A 19,835-nucleotide genomic window follows, 5' to 3' on the forward strand; every position below is an offset into this window, starting at 1 on the left:
CCTTGTCCTCCCTCCCCCTCCTCAGTTGTTTCAGATGGCCACCTGTGCTGCAACCACAGCTCCCAAGCTGACGACACACTTAGATTTAAGGGAGAGGGTTTATTTCAAGGTGAGGAGACTTCTCTTTCCCTCCTTTCTTGCTGTTGATGAAAAGTGAAGCAGATAGTTCCACTGCTTCTGGAAGCCATCCTGCAGCCAAAGGACCAGCCTTAGGATGAAAGTGATGACAGAAACAGCTTCGAGCACAGGAAAGACCTCCCATCCCTGAGGACAGTACTGATTCAGTGACTGCAGTGACAAAACTTTGAGTCTGTCCTACTTTGGTTTCCAGTGTTTTCTGGTAAAAAATGTTCTATCACTTAAATGCAAACTCAAAACAGTAAAGAAAGTAATGACATATGGAAAGATTTCCAGTTGTTACTACATGTCTTATGCTTCACAATGGTAGCAGAAACCTATAGGTTTATGTCAAGGTGATATATCATTGGACAGTAGAGAGTGGGGCGGGATAGAGTTTTGGTAAGGCGGAAGAGAAGGAAAAAGCAAGAGTTTCAAGAAGGGGCAACATGAAAGCAGATGTAGATGTTTCTCTTGGTGCATCTCTATAGATAAAGGTTGTTATGAATATTTTATAAGGGATGGAATTGTTCAGGATCAATTGACTTATCTAGGTGGGCAAATTATAGCATACCAATTGGACCAGAGTATTTTGGTGTGTTCTTTGATGTGGCGACTTAATTGAGTTCAAAGAAGGTGTAGTGGTGGGAACCATAAAGCCTGCCATGGAGTTGGGATGTGTGTGTGCAAGGATTGGCAACAACCTGCCAAGGGAAAGTGAGTGAAAACAACACACTGGGGTAGTCATGGACCACCCAAGACAGAAACAGCTAAGACAGGCAGAGTGGACTGCCTGGGAAGGGAACCTCGTGGAGAGGGAGGCTTGTAGATTGTGTGACAGATCAGGTCGGCATGTGCCATGTGGCCCTATGGGTGCGGGCACTAGCGCGGGATAAAAGGTTACCATTCTATTTTTACTGCAACAGAAACCATCTCCCTCTTCCTGTCCTCCGCAGCTGACTTAGCACTTTACTGTGGTTTCTGGAGGCATTACCATCTCTAGCTCCTCCACACGAAGCTGCTTGCGGCACTTGAGTGACACCCGGTGCTCCTTGGCTTCCTGAAGAGTGTCATTGCGCACAGTGGTGCTCAGGCAGATCACTACATCCACCCTGCCATGGAAGGAAAAGGCAGGCATTAGACTGTCTGCAGTGGGGTAAATGTCCATGCACTAGGCTGAAACAGGAGCAGAGGCCACACTATTTACCCAGAGTTCATTCATAAACATATAGCTGTGCTTTTAAATGTCATTTTTGTAAGTCTTGGTGTTGCTTAAAATAATTCATCTATCCCCCCTATTAACAATGGCTCAAGAAAGAGCAGACCCTGGATGTAGCCAAAAAAAAAAAAAAAAAATCACAATCGCATCCTTTAAAAATTTTAAATTTGAAAGGGATAAAAGTTATGCTGAGATTGTTATGGATATAACTTTATATAGATTTATATCTTCATTCACGTAACTTTTTTCAGACAGGGTTACTCTGTATAGCTTTGGCTATCCTGGAATACACTATGTAGACTAAGCTGGCTGTGAGCTCAGAGATCCACCTATCTCTTCTGCTGGAATTAAAGGTATGTGCCACTACTTCCTAGCTCTAAATTCATAAAACTATATAGAGTATATTGTTTTACTTTTTTTCTTAAAAAAAAAAAAAAAAAAAAAAACGAACCCATCAACAATCAGAATCCCACATGACCTGAACCTCACAGTCTTCTTATTCTGCCTCCTGAGTTCTGAGATTAGAGATGTGTGCCACCCACACAATTAGTACCTATTATTTTCACCCTGTGGCTGGTTTACGTATGTTAAACACTGTCATAGGTATGCAAGTGTAGGGAAAGGTTTATACAGTTGGCTGGTACATCTGTAGCTTTAGAACATGGCCCCACTGTGCCCTCAGAACTCAGACAGTAGCCTGAATGCTGATTACAGTTCCCACTGGGACAGAGGACACACAGAGCATATGTGAGGGAACAATTCAATACTTGTTTATTAAGGACAATGTGACCATAGCAAGAATGGTGCTCTCAACATTCACACACTGTGAAACACTCATTAAAGTTACAGGGGTAAAAATATGTCCTGGCAACACGGTTTTCCTCCCCCTTACAGCTTTTAAGATTTGGGCAGCTGTGCTGTCAAAGCTTATCAGTTTCCTCATTAAAGACTGAGTTCTCACGCCAGTCAAGGTCTACTTACTCCCTAAAGGTCTACTTCAGTGAGGCCTGTGCTGCTTCTCTATAGAGATGAAGCACTGGGGTGATGCTGAGAAAAAGCTGTTTCAGCAATTTCCTTTTCCGGGTGCTCCCTACACCTGACTCAGACAGGCGGTCTGAGCCTAGGGAACAATAACAACGAGAAAACCCAGAGTATTTCCACACTCCAGGAGCTTCTGAGAACATCTATGGCCATGAATAAGGTGACTTTAGGTCTGGCAGACAATGCCAGTTTGGATAGACTACCAAAGAGAGACACAGGAGGCCTCTGTGCCTCACACCCTACATACTCATTCAGTAGCCGAGGGAGGCTTGGGAAACAGAACAAACCAATTAAGAGATACATACTTCTTTTTTATGTTGGGGCAAAGTTTTAATACATCCTCCTTGCAGGCCATTTTGAACTTGTAAGAGAATCGAAAATCCTTCATTTGTACCTGAAAGATGAGAAAGAGAACCAGCTCTATTGCAAGTTATGATTAAGAACAATGAGTGACATTCCAGCCAAACAACAATCACAGGTTGAGGACGCAAATCTAGCATGCACAAGACTAGCACTACATAAAAAATTAGGTACATGTCCTTGATACAGTGCTTAAGAGACGGACACAGCACAGGAAAATTAGAGGTTCAAGGTCATCCTTGGCTATATAGCAAGTTTGGACCAGCCTGGTCATAAGACCACTGTCTGCTGAGATCTCATGTCTCCCCGTGACAGCACACTGGCCTTCCTGTACTTCAAATCACACATCTGAGCTCACTATGTTGAACGTGTTCCTCTAGCACAAACATGATTTATGCTCTGTTCCCTCTATCTTGGAGTGTCCTCCTGCAGTCCCTTCATTACAATCCCTGCTCTTATTTTGTTTTTCTTCCTTGAACCAGCCCTGTTTGTGCAGCTATGACATATACTATACCTGGCACCTTTTACTAGAGTCTAGATTCCAGCAGAGCACGAGAGTCAGTCCATTAACATATTGAAATGCAAGCATATGGGATACCATTGCTGAGAAACTCTTAATAACCTCAGCTGACTAACAAATCATCCTCTTTGAATAAAGTGCTTGCTATACCCAACTTCCTTAGCTTCTTCTTATTATCAAGAGTGTAGTCTAACCATATTATTCAAATGGTAAACCTGAATTAAATGATTTAAAAAGAAAAAAAAAGGCAGATACATTGTGTAGGGATTTAGTGTAGTAGAAAACTGTTTGTAAGGTGAGGCCCTGTGTTTAAGCCCCAGCACACAGTGGGAGAAAGAAGTAAAGAAAAGAGGGGGTGGGGGAATACAGTAGGAACAGAAGAGGCATCAGAGTCTAGTGTATTCGTTACATCCACCACATAGAACTACAGACCCCAGTGATTGGTATCACTTCATGTGAGCATTACAGCAGAGCAGGAGCCTCTGGATCTCTTGTCTCTGTAATGAATGTTTCAAAGGACCAGGTCTCATTTTACCACATGCTAAGCTGTTGAGAAACGCCTCATTTATTGAGCAATGATGGCCAGAGCAGGGCTTTGTGGCTGCTGTAAGCAGAGGATGGCTATCCAGCAGTCACCACAGTAGCCAAGACAGAAGTGCACTGACCAGCTGGAAGTGAGTGACACCAATGGCGCACTTCTCATTCATGTCCTTCTGGTGCTTGTTCTGAATCAGACACTCCATCAGGTCCCCAGAGTCAATCTGGTTGTCTGCCACATCCTGGGGAAGACAGTACACACTTACACTTTATTTGTAACAATTAACAATATAACCTATAGTGCCATCCATGAAAATGTGGATACAAGTAACCCTTGAAGTCTTCAAAATAAAGATATGTCAAATTCTTCAAAAACACGACTGAGAAATCAGAAAAGATAACAATTCAGCAGAATAAAATTCATGGAGCAAGAACACCTGCTGTGAGGACTATCAGCAGCTTTAGGGATGATCCCTGTCAAATCTAGAAGGTTACTAAATGTACTTCCCTCCTATAATCTAGGAAGGGCAGGTAAGAAGGTAAGGGAGCCCTTCAGCACCAAGGTGCAGTAGACACAGTTTATAGTCACTGCCATTGCTAAAACGGTTCCTGAGAAGCAGCTCAGCTACACCCTGGAGTTTCCCTCTTGTATCTTTTCTTCTATAAAGTCATTTCATCCACTGCTGTTAGCCACGCACTGCTCCTCTAGAGAGTGCTACCAACTGCTGAATTAGTTCTACAATCAAACAGGGTCTGACTGGCCTCTCCCTCGATCTTGTTTACAGTTCCAAATTTAATGATGTATGCTGAAGACAGAGATGAACCCACACCCTTGGGGCGCAAAGTCCCATTGAACTTGGTTCTGTCAGTAACCCTTGTTCCTACAGACATCACTTACATGGCAAAAGTTCTGAATTATAGGCTCACAGGCTCTCATCAGCAAAGCTTCTATTTGTATATCCTGTAGAAGATAAAATATATTAAGTACTCTGCTACACAAAGGCCAGGGATGGAGGAGGCTATAGGTGTCTGTGTGTCCCTGTCTTAACTATATAGCTGCAGTCAGAACTCAGATTTTCTTGCCTCTGCCCGAGTGCTGGCATTAAAGTGCCTGGCAGGACGATCCTTCATCAACTTGAACAAATGAAGGGGCAGAATTAAGAACAGGGAGATGAAATACTTGGCAATAATATGCATGCAAGTTCTCTGGAGTTTTTATGGTGATCTAGTTCTGAACAGTATTGTCTTTTTTAATCCCATGTTTTACATTTTAGTAGGTTTTGGGTTATAACGGGGATAAACATGTGTAACTGGAAATTCCAAGACTTTATTAAGCATAGAAATAGTACCATATGACTTCATTAAAACAGCTTCAGACTATGGCTGTTCAGATTGCTTTTAAATATGATTCAGATCTAAAGTCTAGGAGCCATCTTTTCTCTAGTGAGAAAAGCTCTAATAAATGATATCTTTGAAGAAAAAAAAAAACCAAAGAGCTAACTGTATAGACAGTGATACAGCTTCTGGAGCTGTGATAGAAGGAACCAGGACTCGGCACAATGCACTACTACTTTTTTCTTCCTCTTCTTCCTTCTCCTCCTCCCTTCTTTTTGTTTGTTTGTCTTGTTCTTTTGTTTTGTTTTCTTGAGACAAAGATTCTCTATAATAATTCTGGCTGTCCTAGAACTACTTCTATAGACCAGGCTGGCCTCGAACTCACAGAGATCCACCTGCCTCTGCCTCCCCAGTGCGGGGATTAAATGTGTGTGCCTACAATGTACTTCTTTCTAAAGTAAGTACAAAAAGACTGACTGGGATTTTTGACTGATAAGACAATCTATTCTCTCAAGATTACAGAAACAAAAGTGCTAAGGGAGGCAGCTCTCTTCTAGGGAGCTGCTCACTACTTACCTCAGACTCTAACTCGGTGAGGTTGCCCACTATGTCTCTGCACTCCACAGCTAAGTCATCCAGATGGTCCTGAAGGCACTCAAGCTCCTGAACATAAAAGGCAAACCAAAGTCACATAAGTGAACAGGGGAAGTGGGACTCGGTCTCTACTCCCTTTATACTCATCTTCCCTTTAAAACTCCTCACTAGACCAAACACAAAAGCTTCATATGACCAAAACTATGGTGTAACATGTTGCTTGGTTGAGGGCCAAGTGGTACAATAAGTCATGCAAATTCAGAAGGCCAAATTTACAAGCCCACTAGGAACTATTCAGGTGTCTTCCAACTATAAGCCTCAGTTTATAAACTTTAGCAGGCTAGTTTTAAAAAAATTATGTGTATGGATGTTTTGCCTACATGTATGTCTGTGTCACCTGTACACAAGTGATGAAAATGATATTGAACAGTCATACCGTAGTGAGTAATTACCATGTTTCTCTAAAATGTCCAACTCCAATGTGACAATTTCTTGGTATCTCTATATGTGACCCAGTAATTAAGCTGGGATATATATATACAGGCTTATTTATAGAAGCATGGTCTATACTACTTGCAAGCCCTTGAGTAGCCAAGCCCAGCTCCTGAGGACAGCGAGCCACCAGACCCCACCCTATCAGAATACAGCCAAGTCCAAAATCAGGCCACAAAACTGTACCAATCTCAGGCTACTCTAGAAAGCTCTACCCTCAAGAAACCTTACAGAAAGCTCATCTCCAGCTCAGGTCTTTGTTGCTTCTCTCCCTGTGATTTTTCCCTACAAAACCTATGTGAGGCTTGTATGGTGTAATTTTGTGGAATTCCTTGGAGCCCGACTGCTAGGATACCTTAATACTATTAAATAAAATTTCATAGCTGGATGTAGTGGCACACACTTTTAATCTCAGCACTAGGTAAGCAGAAGCCGTAAGATCTTTGTATATGAGGCCAATCTACGTAGCAAGTTCCAAGCCAGTCAGCACTACCTAATGAGACCATATCTCAATAAATAAGTTAAAAATAAATGAAGAAGAAAAAATTTCTTCGTGGTTATTGACTATAATCTTCAGGGAAGGGTAGGACCTTGTGTCCTTTCCCCACTATATGCATGTGTAGGCATAATATACATGTATAGGTGTGTATGCACATGCATATGGAGACCAGAGGTCAACCTTGGGTGTTGTTCCTTAGTCACTCTCCAACCTGTCTGTGAGACAAGGTCTCTTTGGGTTGGTTTCACAGTGAGTCCAGGGACCTGCTTATTTCTCCTTCCCAGGTGCTGGTATTTTAAGAGCCACATCACCCCGCTTTCACTTGTGTGCTGAGTATCAAATCTATGTTTGTACAATAAGCACTTACCAACTGGGCTATCTGTCTAGTCCCTGTGGTCTGAAACAAAATTTCATGCAGCCCAGCTGGCTCCAAATTCTCTATGTAGCCAAAGACTATCTTTACCTGTTGTTTTTGTTTTGTGAGACAGAATCTGTCTAATGTAGAGCAGGCTAGCCTCAAATTCAGAGATCTACCTGTCTCTCCTCCTGAGTGCTGGGATTAAAGGTATGAACCATGCCCAGCTGTGGAAGCTATCTTTGAACTGATCATTCTATTTCCATTTCCCCAGGGCTCTGAGACTTACTAATCTTATGTGCTACTATGTCTAGCTTCATGTGACTGAAAATTCCAGAAGGAGTCTGTCATGGTATAAATGAAGCCTGGGGTCCTAAGTTCAGTCCTTATTCTAATATTAGGATCTTTCTAAGCAAGCACCTGCTCTTCACTGATCATTTTGCTCCATGATGAAGACAAACTGCCTTGCTTATAACTTTCAATAACACTTTCCCCAAACTAGACACACAGTCTTAGAGACCAGTCACAGAAGGCACTAAGTATTGAGGCTACCCTTTTCTCCTTTGTTCTTTGTGGAGAGGTTATAATGAAATGAGTTCTTAGTAAGAATTTGTCATGAGTTTTTAGTAAGGAAGTTTTCTTCTCTGAGTCGCAATCTGATCAACTAAGTAGAAAAATAACTCTATTTCCATGTATCTTGTAGGGCTGTTTGAGGGCAAGCACATTATACTTTGGTATTTATCAGATACATGTGAATATATGATACCTTGCTATCACAAAAGGACTTCATGTAATTTATAAATGTTAGAAAATAAATTAAAAAATAGAAAGGAATGAACTAAAACTGAGTCACAATGAGGAAAGAAAAGGGAAATATGCTGAGGAAGAAGAATGTCTAGCACAAACAATGCCTACCACAGAATCTTATGTTTTCAGCAGAGCAGGACATATTTTGGCTCTAAGATTTCTTTCATTTTAAACTTTTTTAGAATTTTGGTTTAAACATGCAAGTGTTTTTCCTGAATGTGCAACCTGTGCAGGCCCGGGCCTACAAAAGTCAGAAGAAAGGAACTGCAGTTACAGACGGCTGTGAGACACTATGTGGTGCTGGGAACTGAACCTGGGTCCTTTCTGATAACAACCAGTGCTCTTAACCTCTGCTTCATCTTTTTAGACTCTTTCGCTCTAAACTTTAAACAAAGAGGGAAAATAATCAACTCTAAAAATACAGAAACATAATATTAAAACATAAAAAAAAAAAAAAACCCAAAAAACTCTGACGGGTTTCTTCTAGAAAGAACACTGAAAAGATCACAAATCCCACCAGCAAACACTGAGCTGGACATCATGGGGACTTTAGGAAAAGCAAGTGGAAGCCGTCACTGACCTGCCCGGTCTCTGTCTTCTCGCTGCACCACTTCCCTAGATCTATCAGGCACTTGTCCTGGAGGGCAGGATCCAGCTTAACATCCATGGCACGCTGGTGTAGGATCCTCTGGACTTCAGCTCTGCATTCTCGTGAGAGCTACAGAGAAAGAATGAGCAAGAGACTTTAAAGGTAACGGAAATAAATACATGAAGCACCTAGCAGAGCAAACTAATAATGAGGCCTGTAGTTTAGCCTTCAAACTTCATACCAAATGACATCTTCTAGAACACAAACTAAACGTTTTAGGAAGCTGCTAGAAATTCAACACTACAAGAAGTTTGTTCTAAGTCAGCATTTTCATGAAGCCATTAAAAACAAAGGTATCCTTTTCTGAAAGTATCCTGAAAAGAAGTGAATAAGATCTGTTTAAAATAGGGTTTATAACATCCAGTCAGGGCTGTATACAATACAGGTGAATTACATGGAATGTGCAGAGGGTGAGACAGATGAAAACTAATCTTTTGGAAGCTCATAGAAAAGGTGTTATCAATAGATACAGTACAGTCATTTTCTCATCCTGAAACAAACCTACCCAAGGTAGAAACACAGACATGATTCATTAGTAGGTATGGCATTTCATTTTTTTTTTTTTAAATTACATCCACTTATTTCTTACGTATCTGTGACTGTGAGTATAGTAGTTGTACAAGAGTGATAGTGTGTGTGGACAACAGAGGATAACTTACAGGCGTCAGGCACACTTACCCACTAGTCAGGACCAATGAGTTCCCTTTCAGAGGCACAGAATATTTTGACAGTATTTGTATATTACTGAGAATGTATCAAATGCCATTGCATTTTTTCCTTAAAAGGATTAATTTTATGTTCTTCAAATTTCATATCAATTCTTTAAAAACCTATATATATATAATAGGTAGCAAAAAGGGTGTGGAGAGATTATTTAGTGGGTAAAGGTACCTCCACAGAGCCCAGTGATCCCTGGAACTTACATGGTAGGAGAAGAAACAAACCTCTCCATGTTGTCTTCTGGCTTCTACGTGCATGCCGTGAAGTACGTGTGTGTGTGTGTGTGTGTGTGTGTGTGTGTGTGTGTGTGTGTGTGTACACAAAATAAAAATGTAATTTAAAAAAAATCTAAGGGGCTGGAGAGATGGCTCAACAGTTAAGAGCTACTCTTCCAGAGGTCCTGAGTTCAATTTCTAGCACACGGTGGCTCACAACCATCTGTAATGAGATCTGATGCCCTCCCTGGTGTGTCTGAAGACAGCATCAGTGTACTCACATACATAAAGTAATCTTAAAAATAATAAAAAATGTCTAAAAATTAGCATAATGAATTCGATCCTTTCTTTCTTTACAAGGAAAAGAACTTCCTACAGTGTGACCAACAGATATCAGGATATAGGAGCATCTGATATGACAGAATAAAAACTAAGCCAGCAGCTGTAGCCCACACTTTTATTCCCAGAACTTGGGAGGTAGAAGCAAGTGGATCTCTGTCAATTAGGGGCTAGCCTGGTCTACAAAACTAGTGCCACAACATCTAGGGGTTACATACAGAAACCTTGTCTGGAGAAACACACACACACACACACCACACACATACAACACACACACACACACACACACACACACACACACACACACACACACACACACACACACACACACGGGGGAAGGGAGGGAAAGAGAGAGAGAGAGAGAAGAGAGGAGGGAGAGAGAGAGAGAAAATATTGGAGGTTAGGCTTTTAGCTATTATAGTATGATATTTTCTAACTGTACCTCCTGGGTCTGAATCCTAGACACTTAGACTAGCCTCAGAAGGGGTATCTATACTCAGGTATGTAAAGTAAAAACATGGCTATATCTGTAACATATGCAGAAATAACATTCAATAAGGTCTCAAAATGAGACATAGCAGCATGTCTAGATGGTACCAGAAGACAAGAAACTCACACAAATATCTTAAAGGGTAGCAACTTGGGCAAGGAGGTGCCAAGAAACTTGTATGGAAGCTTCTACTTCACTAGTGCATTGCCAGAGAAGTCTCATTAATATAAAGCAGTTGTGTTTTGCTGCCATCAATGTAGAAGCCGAAAGAACCATTTGTATCCCAGCTAAAAGCTTCTAATAGATCTTTAAAGCTAAATAAAGTTAGAACAGTAGAATTTAATTGTCCTTTGCAATTTGGATTTTGAAAATTTAAAGAGAAAACATGAGACTATTTTCCTCACATCTGTTGTTCATAAGAAACCAGCACACAGAAGAGATGCTAGCTGGTGGGATACTCACTGAAGGACTGCATTTCTAGTAGTAGAGCATCCTCCCATCCTACCACATATACCTGCAAGGCTTCCCTGTGATGACACAAACCAGAACAACAGGTGGGAAACAAGTGACAGCAGCAAGAACCAAGGGTGACGGCATACCCTCCTTCCCTGCTCCTCTGTGCGGTAGGCGTGCCGATACAGGCAAGAAAACACAGCTCCAGGAGGCATAAGTTCACTGGTCTCATTCCAACCATGGGTATGGCAAAGGCGGGAAGCATCTCCCTGACATTTTCGGTATAAAACAGGGTCCAACCTAGAAGGTTAAAAGAAAAGCACTACTTTACCATTTTCCTTTTCATACATTCTATGGCTTTTTGTTGGTTTCCTCCCTGCCCCCTTCTTTCAGACAAGGTCCTATATATAATTCAGGCTGGATTTGAAGCTGCTGTGTAGCTGAAGACGAACTCTTGAGCCTCCTATCTCCACTTCCTAAACTGAGATTACAGGTATGAGCAGGCATGCCTCTCTGAATGCTGCTTATAATGATATAATAGCCAATGTATAGACATCTTCATACAGAAGACAGACTCTTCCTCAAGGACTCCAAGGTACCTGCTGTTACTGTAAGATTTAGCAGGCCCAGACAGCAGACAGTAAAACTAGGTTTGCTGGTAGCCTAGACAATTCATAATGCAATGCAACTATAGCTGATATACCAGCTTCAACAAGATCAGAAAATGATAGGAACTAGTCTCCTACTCAGAACACTCTCAACAAAACCAATTCCTCCATCTGCTTTTGGAAGACAAAACAGTGGTTTCTTCAATTAATCTGAAAATTGCTTATCAAGTTATAAAACATTCAATTTTGAATCATATGAGGACATGATCATGTACTAAACCTGCTTGTTTTCTCTAAATCAGACTAAAGAATGCCTGATTCTGTTCACATTTTATTGTAATCTGTAGGGAGAGCTATTTAATGGAAGGAGAGAAACTAATATTAAGCTTTTATGAGATTATGAAGCACATTTTTGATCACAGGAGAAAGAGTAAGGGGAGAAAGAGAAATCACTATCTTCATTAGGGGAAAGTGCGGTAAACTTAAGTTATTTCAGTTCAGACAGCTTGAGGAAGCTCAAGAAAGCAATCATCAAGTTTCCTTTGATCCCTTTCCATGCCTATTTATTTATTTATTTGAAATAAGGTCTTGTTATGTAGTCAAGGGCTGTCTTGAACTTGCAATATTCTGCTTCAGCCCTCATTACACACATATGCACTCATATGCCTTGCCTTCCAAACTAATCCATGAAAACACATCAAACCTTAAGTAACCCTTTTCCACTGACACATGTCAATAAAATATAAATTAATCATCAAAAAAGAGTAATGATCATAGTATACTGACTTAATTAGTTAAACAGGAAGCAGCTTATGGGAAGTAGAAGCAGCAGTGGAACCCAGTGTTAGCTCTGGAGATGGAAAGGAGAAAAGAGTACAGAAGAGGAGGTAACACAGCCAATAAAAAAACAGTGATGCTGACTGTAAGAGCACACTCCTAGTTCATCCTTTCTTTTTTGCTAACAGAATAACATAACTGTCATATATGCAATGTTATCCTTTTAGAGTCAAAGTTAAAGATGCTCTTGCTGTCTGTACAAGTACCAGGATTCTTTCTCAATAGATCTTTGTGTTATTAGAAATTGTTTTTGATACATATGCAGTTGAAGATACAGTGATTGGCATCAATGTGAGAAGAGGCTTTTGTTCCAAGGAGGGCAAGTTTTCCCAGTGTAGGGAATGCCAAGGCACTGGGGTGGAGAGGGTGATTAGGAGGGAGTGCACCTTTGTAAAGACAAGTGGAGGGGAAGAGGGGATGGGAGCAGGGTGGGAGAAGGGGATAACATTTCAAATGTAAATACAGAGTATCTAATAAAAAAAAAGTTATTGATCTTGAGGCCGACTTCCAAAGTAGTTGTGAACAGGCTGGTAGTGGGTTGACTCTACTTTTAGATACTGCAGTAAGAAAAGGTTTTTCCAGGAGTTAGAGAGAGTCAGCTATACAAGAATTTGGAAAAAAAAATTGTTAATTTGTTACTTATATATATTTGTTACTTATATTTTATATAAAATATAAAAGTGGGGTGTGGGGACACCGCTTAGTAAAGGCTTGTATACTCTGTAGTATGAAGCCATGGGTTTAAAAACTCATGTGGATTGCTGAGATGGTTCAGTGGATAGAGCACTTTATGGTTTAAGCCTGGGATCCTAGTTTGATTCTCAGAACCTATTTAAGAGTGGAGGAAAGAGAAGAGACTCCAAAAAGTTGTCCTTTGACTCCCAACTGTTCACTGTGGCAAACAGATACATATCATGCACATGTACACACTGATAAACTATTAAATTCTTCCCCATACACACCCATTCTTTTGATATTGACCACACAAGGTAACAGAATGAGGCAGTGCCTACTAGTTTTAAAATACTCACTTCCAATCCCGAGAGATAAAATACTGTAGCTCTAACAGACGGTGTTCACAGTCTTCCACCATTTTCTCTGTGTATAAATGTTCCATCAGACATGAAAGAATCCTGGTCATTAAAGAGGTATATTATAATGAAGAAGTGTTTTGATGACAGGCTTCAAAACTCATTTCAATACATATTCTCCAGGGTGACACGATTTATTTGTCTGAGAATCACACAAATTAACTATCTTGTCAGTAATTATTTCTTCTACCAGTTTTAACCTCAAACTCTGCATATGTAAGGTCTGTGTAGCAGCTAGTTTTACTTAGTATGAAAACATTCCAACATATACAATAGTAGAGAATAGTGTACTGGCCACTTCTGCTCTCTAGAGTTTTTGTGAACCTATAACCAAATTTGTTTTAACTCAGTATCTTTTGTTGACATTTGAAGCAAATCTTAGTAAATACTTCAGCCTATTTCTCTAAAATTTGAGATCACTGTCATAACAACAGTAACAATAAAAAGGAAAATCAATCATATAAAATAAAAACCTAAGCCAGACAGTGGTGTCACATGCCTTTCCTAGCACTTGGGAAACAGGCAAGAGGATCTCCATCCAAGTTTGAGGCCAGCCTGGTCTATAGTGTGAGTTCCAGGACAGCCAGGGCTACACAGAGAAATTTTGTCTTGAAAAACAAGCAAACAAACAAAGCAAGCAATCAAACATAATCCTGTTTTCCCCACATCTTAAATATTTTCAACTATTTCATGTCTTTTAAAATATTTATTCAAAACAAGACCCAGCAAAGAGCTACACATTCTATTTAATCTAAGATGTTGGGGATGTGTTGGTGTTTTAAAGTGCTGATTGTACTTCAACAGAATTCAGCTCAATTTCCAGCACTGCCATAACTATTCTGATTCCGGGGAATCTGACACCCTTTTCTGGCTACTATGTGTTACCAGGCAAATAAGTAGTACATAGACACACATGCAGGAAAAATATCCATACATGTAAAATGAATCTCCTCTTCCCCTGTCCCTCTTCTGGTTGCTATGGTTATTTTATTGTAACATTCTTAGTCTATGCTTATCTACCTCCTTTACCAACATAAAAACTTTAAGCTGGCATAATACTTATGCACACCTTTTATCTCATCATTTGGGAGGCAGAGGCAGGAGGGTCTCTGAGTTTGAGGCCAGCCTGGTCTCCAAAGTGAGTTCCAGGACAGCCAGGACTACACAGAGAGACCCTGTCTTGAAAAACAAACAAACAAACAAACAAAGATGAGAAAGACAAAGTGCAAAGTGTGTCACTTCATTCTGATATCCTGAGTCTGCACTACAGAGTGCTACTCAGTGACTGACAGAGAGGTCCATACATGCCCACTGACTGGCAACAGATACTATCACAGTCTGGGTTCAGGTGTCTCTATCATGGGTAAGGTAGATCAAAGGTTTCAATCTCAATATTAGTTTTAGCAAAAGTTTAGTGTGTATTCATCTTCAGCAAAATGTTAGTGAAGATATTAAACTACTCAAAAGCCATTTGAAAGAATGTTCTGTGTTGGCAAATAAAATACAACGTGGATAGTGAACCTACATTGGGTCTCCGGATCGTATGTGTTTGCAGGCTGTCTGTATTACAGACTCACAGGCTTCATTCAAAGCTCGATCAATTCGGTAGTCTGCACCAGGGTCAGTCTCCTGAATCAGTGTCTGAAGCTGGATTGAGGGGAAAAAAAGGTAGTTTAGGCACAGAGAAGAACAATATCATACCAGCCTCTCACAACCCAGACAAACATCTACAGATGTTACTGGGTACATTGAAAAACACTGTTGGGACATTTTCCAATTTTTTTCTCCACTTGCCACTTGCCCCAGGTTTTCTGTTGAAGTCATTGTGGAACTTGCACATTTACCTGGTCTGCCCTTTCACGAGGCATCTGCAAAACAAGTCTTGACAATGTGCCTATGCAAGTTCGTTCCCAACTAATCAGTTTCTCAACCTGGTGCTTTGAAGAGAGCCAGAGTTGAAAAGAGCAAAAGAAAAGACAGCTCAATTAGAGAATAATTTGATCCTAAAAGAGACTATAAATTTTGCTGTAATGACATTGGTCATTAAATAACACGCACACTATCTTATTAAGGTTGATTTGAGAGATTCTAATTAGCTCATAGCTGAACTTAGAAAACAAGAACACACGGGATGCGGTAGCCACATTTAATCTCAGCACTCAGGAGGCAGAAGCAGGCAGATTCCTGAGTTCAAAGGCCAGTCTGATCTACAGAGTAAGTTCCAGCCACGGTTGTTGCATAGAGAAATCCTATTCCAAAAAGCAGTCAGACAGACAATCAAGACAAAAAAGGAAGGAAAGAAGAGAAGAATGCTTACAATTTATTGCTTTTTATCAACTATATTTATACCACAAGCATTAGTACAAAATGCTTGGGGTAAAATACCTGAAGCTGAGAGTGCATTCTTTCCATCTACTTTCCCTTAGCCCATCCTTTACTGTAGATAGAGGCAGGAAAACAGGGGCCTCAGAGTAGAGGACTTAGATGATGGATAAGAAGACCCAAGTGCAATGAGAGGTAGAAACTTTCATACACCACTGCTTTCACTCCCTCCCTTTTTCCTTTACTTTTATGTGTACAACTGTTTTGCCTGCATTTATGTCTGTTTAACCCATGCACATACTGCGCCTGTGGAGGCCAGAAGAAGGCAGCAGGTTCCTTAGAACTGGAGCTATAGATGTTTTAAGTTGAGTGATGGGAACTGAACTAAGATTCTCTGGAAGAGCCTCAAATGCTCTTAACCCAGAACCATTTCTCTGGCCCTAAGTTTTAGTTCTTTTAACTAGATTTTAAGAAATGGCCAAGTGTGGTGACATATATCTTTAACCACAGCAGGATGAAGAAGTAGGTGAGTTCAAAGCCAGCCTGGTTTAGAATTCCAAGACAGCTACACTGTTATATCCTATCCCAGAACAGTCAGTCAGTCAGACAGATATTGATACTGCATGAAAAAAAGTAGGTAAACTGCAAAGCATTTTATAGACTGAAGATCATTACTACAGATGGATAGCAGATGGGGTTGTGGAGTGGAAATCTTAAATGAGAGAAAGACAAGTAGAAAATTAGAACCCTTGCTGCTGTAAGCTCTCCCCCCCCCCCATCCTTAAGAATTAGACACTTCAGCTGGGGCCAGGGTTGGGGTGGCATATGCCTTGAATCCCAGAACTCAGAAGACAGAGGCAGTTGGATGTCTGAGTTTGAGGCCAGCATGGTCTACAGAGTGAGTTCCAGGACAGCCTGTGCCAAACAGGGAAACCCCACCTCAAAAGACAAACAAACAAAAGACAAAGAAAGTTTAGATACTTTCTGTGTCACTGGTTTATCCTTTCTTGGAGCCTTCTCTGATCTGGACACACACAAAAAAAAAAAAAAAAAAAAGAACCAAGCAAAGCTCCAGAGGGAATTTTCTGGAGAATACATTATGCAGTCATCCCTGGTGTGAGAAAGTACTGGCTGGACTCCATTAGTCATAACCCAATAGAACTTAATAGTCAGTAACTGTGGTAAATCTGGAGGAGTGTATACTCATTAGGATAATAATTAACCACATACTTAACAGTTCAGTACTTGCTGATAATCACTACTAGTTCACTAAATTAATCCAAGCAGAGACAGGTGTTGAAGTCAGCTGTGTCAAGAAAGAAAATTTTCAAAGTGAAGGAAACCCCACCCAAATTGTTTGAACATATTCTTCAGTTTGACTAAGGCTAGATAATATAGAAGACAAGGAAGAGTCTCTCCTTTTGGAGGAATTGCCTTTAGTTTTTGTGAGGAAAGGTTTAAAAAAAAAAGAAATCCATACAATAAAAATGAAGGGTTTCTTTCCTAAGCGTTCTTAATACACTCAAAACTACACAGTTCACTATTTGTGCTTAGCCTCTGGGTTTGAAAGCACTTTCTTCTGGAAACAAAGGGTGGTGTGGGTGGAACTTATTTATCTTTGAAGCTGAGTCACTAGTTCTTTTAACAAGCTAACTTTCCAAAAACCTCAGGAGTAAACTATGTGCCTCAAAATAGAGTTGAGCCCAGTCTATTTTTTCCTGAACAGTTTACAATAGGTGTAAGCAGACTATAGATAGATTCCTTTTTTTTTCTATCTTGCTTCCACACCCTTACTAGATGAAATTAAGGATGAAAAGCAAATACAGCAGAGGCTGTCTCCTGATTCATCCGGGACTGCAGCCAAGCATATTCACTGGCACAAAGGGCACCTCGGGGCAATCGCCAACAGACTACAGAGGAGGACAGCGCACTCACTCATCTTCACAATCTCACAGCAGGCTCCAGAAGCCTTCCTTCTAGCTGATTTTGCTGTTTTAGAGAAGAGGCTGCATTTGTGTTCCCATTCCACTATAAGATGCATAATGTAACTATTACTACCTACTCTGGGTCACAGTTAACAGAAACTGACTCCACATCTAAAGCTTATATAAACTTGTGTTTCAAACCACAGAATTTTGTTACAGACTGCAAAAATTTGATTTTACATGATTAACTATAAAATAAAATTTAAGTAATACTTGGTTTTTAATAAAAATACCCCAAAACAAAGTAACAAATGTGGTTTCCTAAACTTAGGTTATAAAACTAAAGTATTTTTTGTGTTTTAAAATCATTGTTGAGAATGCTACATTGTAGAGGATTGGGTTCGGTATTCTAAATTTCACAAGGATTTACCCAATAAAAATAACAAACATGGTCAAAGGTAATGAGACAGATGCATTGTATGGTATTTTGTTGGCTCTGTATTGTGATCTTCAGCTACTGAATTGCTTATGAACACTGGATCAAGAGTCACTTCATTTTTTCCCCAACCATCTTTATATTTTTGTTTGTAAAGTTTGTAGATGGCCAAAGACAGATCTTTCTGTTTATAGTTACCCTGATTTAATCAATAAAGACAGTTTAATCTAAAAATGATCCTTCAGACTTGTGGCATATCAGTAAAAAAGTAAACATCCAGAAATGTTCCCATTCATGTCAACTCTTAATTTCAACTCAAGCAAACTTGTTTGGACAGGCAAAGTTCTCTGCTGTTAACAGCCTCTCTTCATTTTGAAGAAAACGGGTTTGTCTTTATTCTGTCTTTAGTAATCCAACTTGGCAAGTTCTTTAGAAACAGGAAAACAATGGATTTCCTTTACCTAACTCCTCTGCAATTTTTATTGATTATGATTTCAAGCTTTGTTGTAAAGCAACTTCTACATCCTTATTAAAAATCTCCCCATAGGAACAATATCTTTGTGTATCTTCAGTACCTGATATTCACTGTGATGTCAGAAGTAATGCAGAGAAACCATGTGTCAGGTGAAAGTTCTTTGGCTGATAAAATGTGACAGTTATGCTGGCTAGGTCTATGTCAACTTGACACAAGCTAGAGTCATATGAGAGGAGGGCACCTCAATTGAGAAACACTCCTCCACAAGATCAGGCTGTAGGCAAACCTGTAGGGCGTTTTCTTAATTAGTGATTGACAGGAGGGGGTGGGAGGAGTGCCCAGTCTATTGTGGGTGGTGCCACCTCTGGGCAGATGGTCCTGGGTCCTATAAAAAAGTAAGCTGATCAAGCCACAAGGGGCAAACCAGTATGCAGCAATCTTCTAGGCCTCTATAGCAGCTCCTGCATACAGATTCCTGCTTGAGTTCCTAACTAGACTTCCTTCTGTGATAGACTATAATGTGAAAGAATAAGCATTTAAAATAAACTCTTCTTCCCCGGTTGTTTATGGTTATGGTGTTTCATTGCAGCAATAGTAATCCTAAGAAACAGTCAAGGTGGCAGCATTCCTTACCGCCTGCTGGCAGTTCATTCCAAGGTTCCCCTTTTCACCCCGAACTACTTTCATCAGGCAGTGGAGGGTTCGTCCTTTCCGATGCAATCCAGAACAGTGGTGTTCAATCTCCCCTCGACAGCTCAGGATGATCTCGGGGCTCAGGGAGAAGTCTTCCATCAGCATGCGTCGGTAATCCAACATCTCACCTTGGCACTCACTGCTCACTTGTCGTCCTGTGTCAGGGGTAAGTCAGACAAATATGAACAAAGAGCTTAAGGACCAGAAAGCTCTACACGTTAAAACACACGTTTCTGTATGGAAAAGAATAAACCACAGCCTTTCCAGATGGAATTGCTATCTAGATAGAAATACTTAAAACTCAGCAAAAGCTTTTCAACATAAAGCAAAAAGAGCTTAGACGCCAGAGACCCAGGTTTATTCTGCAAGGTTGTGCACTATAGATCTTAGCAACTAGTAATGCAAATGTTTTGCCAAAGGAAGTCTGTTTCTTTTCTTTTTTTGATGTAGGGGATTGAACTCATGCTCTCATTCATACTACTTATCAATACAAAAACTATTGGAGGCAGTAAATAAAGTGAGAAAGATCTTTATCGCCCTATACAGCTAAAGTTTGTGGAAAAAGACTATCCTTCAAAAATTCATGACAGCTACCCATATCTTGGAGCTATAAATGTAAACAGGAAAAACTTAAAAAGCAGCAACCACCCAGTCCTCAAATCCAAACACATAACATTTACTCAGTTACTCAGTTTAGTGATAGAGC

General features: G+C 40.3%; 1 protein-coding gene across 1 annotated transcript in view; it reads right to left on the reverse strand.

Annotated features, from left to right (window-relative positions):
• Positions 1-19,835, reverse strand: part of GLG1 (golgi glycoprotein 1) — a gene marked incomplete at its 5' end in the record, with an annotated part of 99,116 nt that overhangs the window by 15,633 nt on the left and 63,648 nt on the right. Inside the window, 10 exons of the mRNA XM_080936818.1 lie at positions 1,112-1,229; positions 2,683-2,771; positions 3,923-4,036; positions 4,693-4,755; positions 5,706-5,792; positions 8,457-8,594; positions 10,889-11,042; positions 13,219-13,320; positions 14,804-14,925; positions 19,070-19,284. Coding sequence (XP_080792944.1) covers positions 1,112-1,229; positions 2,683-2,771; positions 3,923-4,036; positions 4,693-4,755; positions 5,706-5,792; positions 8,457-8,594; positions 10,889-11,042; positions 13,219-13,320; positions 14,804-14,925; positions 19,070-19,284 — 1,202 coding nt within the window. The remainder of the gene's footprint in view (positions 1-1,111; positions 1,230-2,682; positions 2,772-3,922; positions 4,037-4,692; positions 4,756-5,705; positions 5,793-8,456; positions 8,595-10,888; positions 11,043-13,218; positions 13,321-14,803; positions 14,926-19,069; positions 19,285-19,835) is intronic.

Source organism: Micromys minutus (genome assembly GCF_963924665.1).
Source record: "Micromys minutus genome assembly, chromosome: 24".
In the NCBI taxonomy this organism is placed as follows: domain Eukaryota; kingdom Metazoa; phylum Chordata; class Mammalia; order Rodentia; family Muridae; genus Micromys; species Micromys minutus.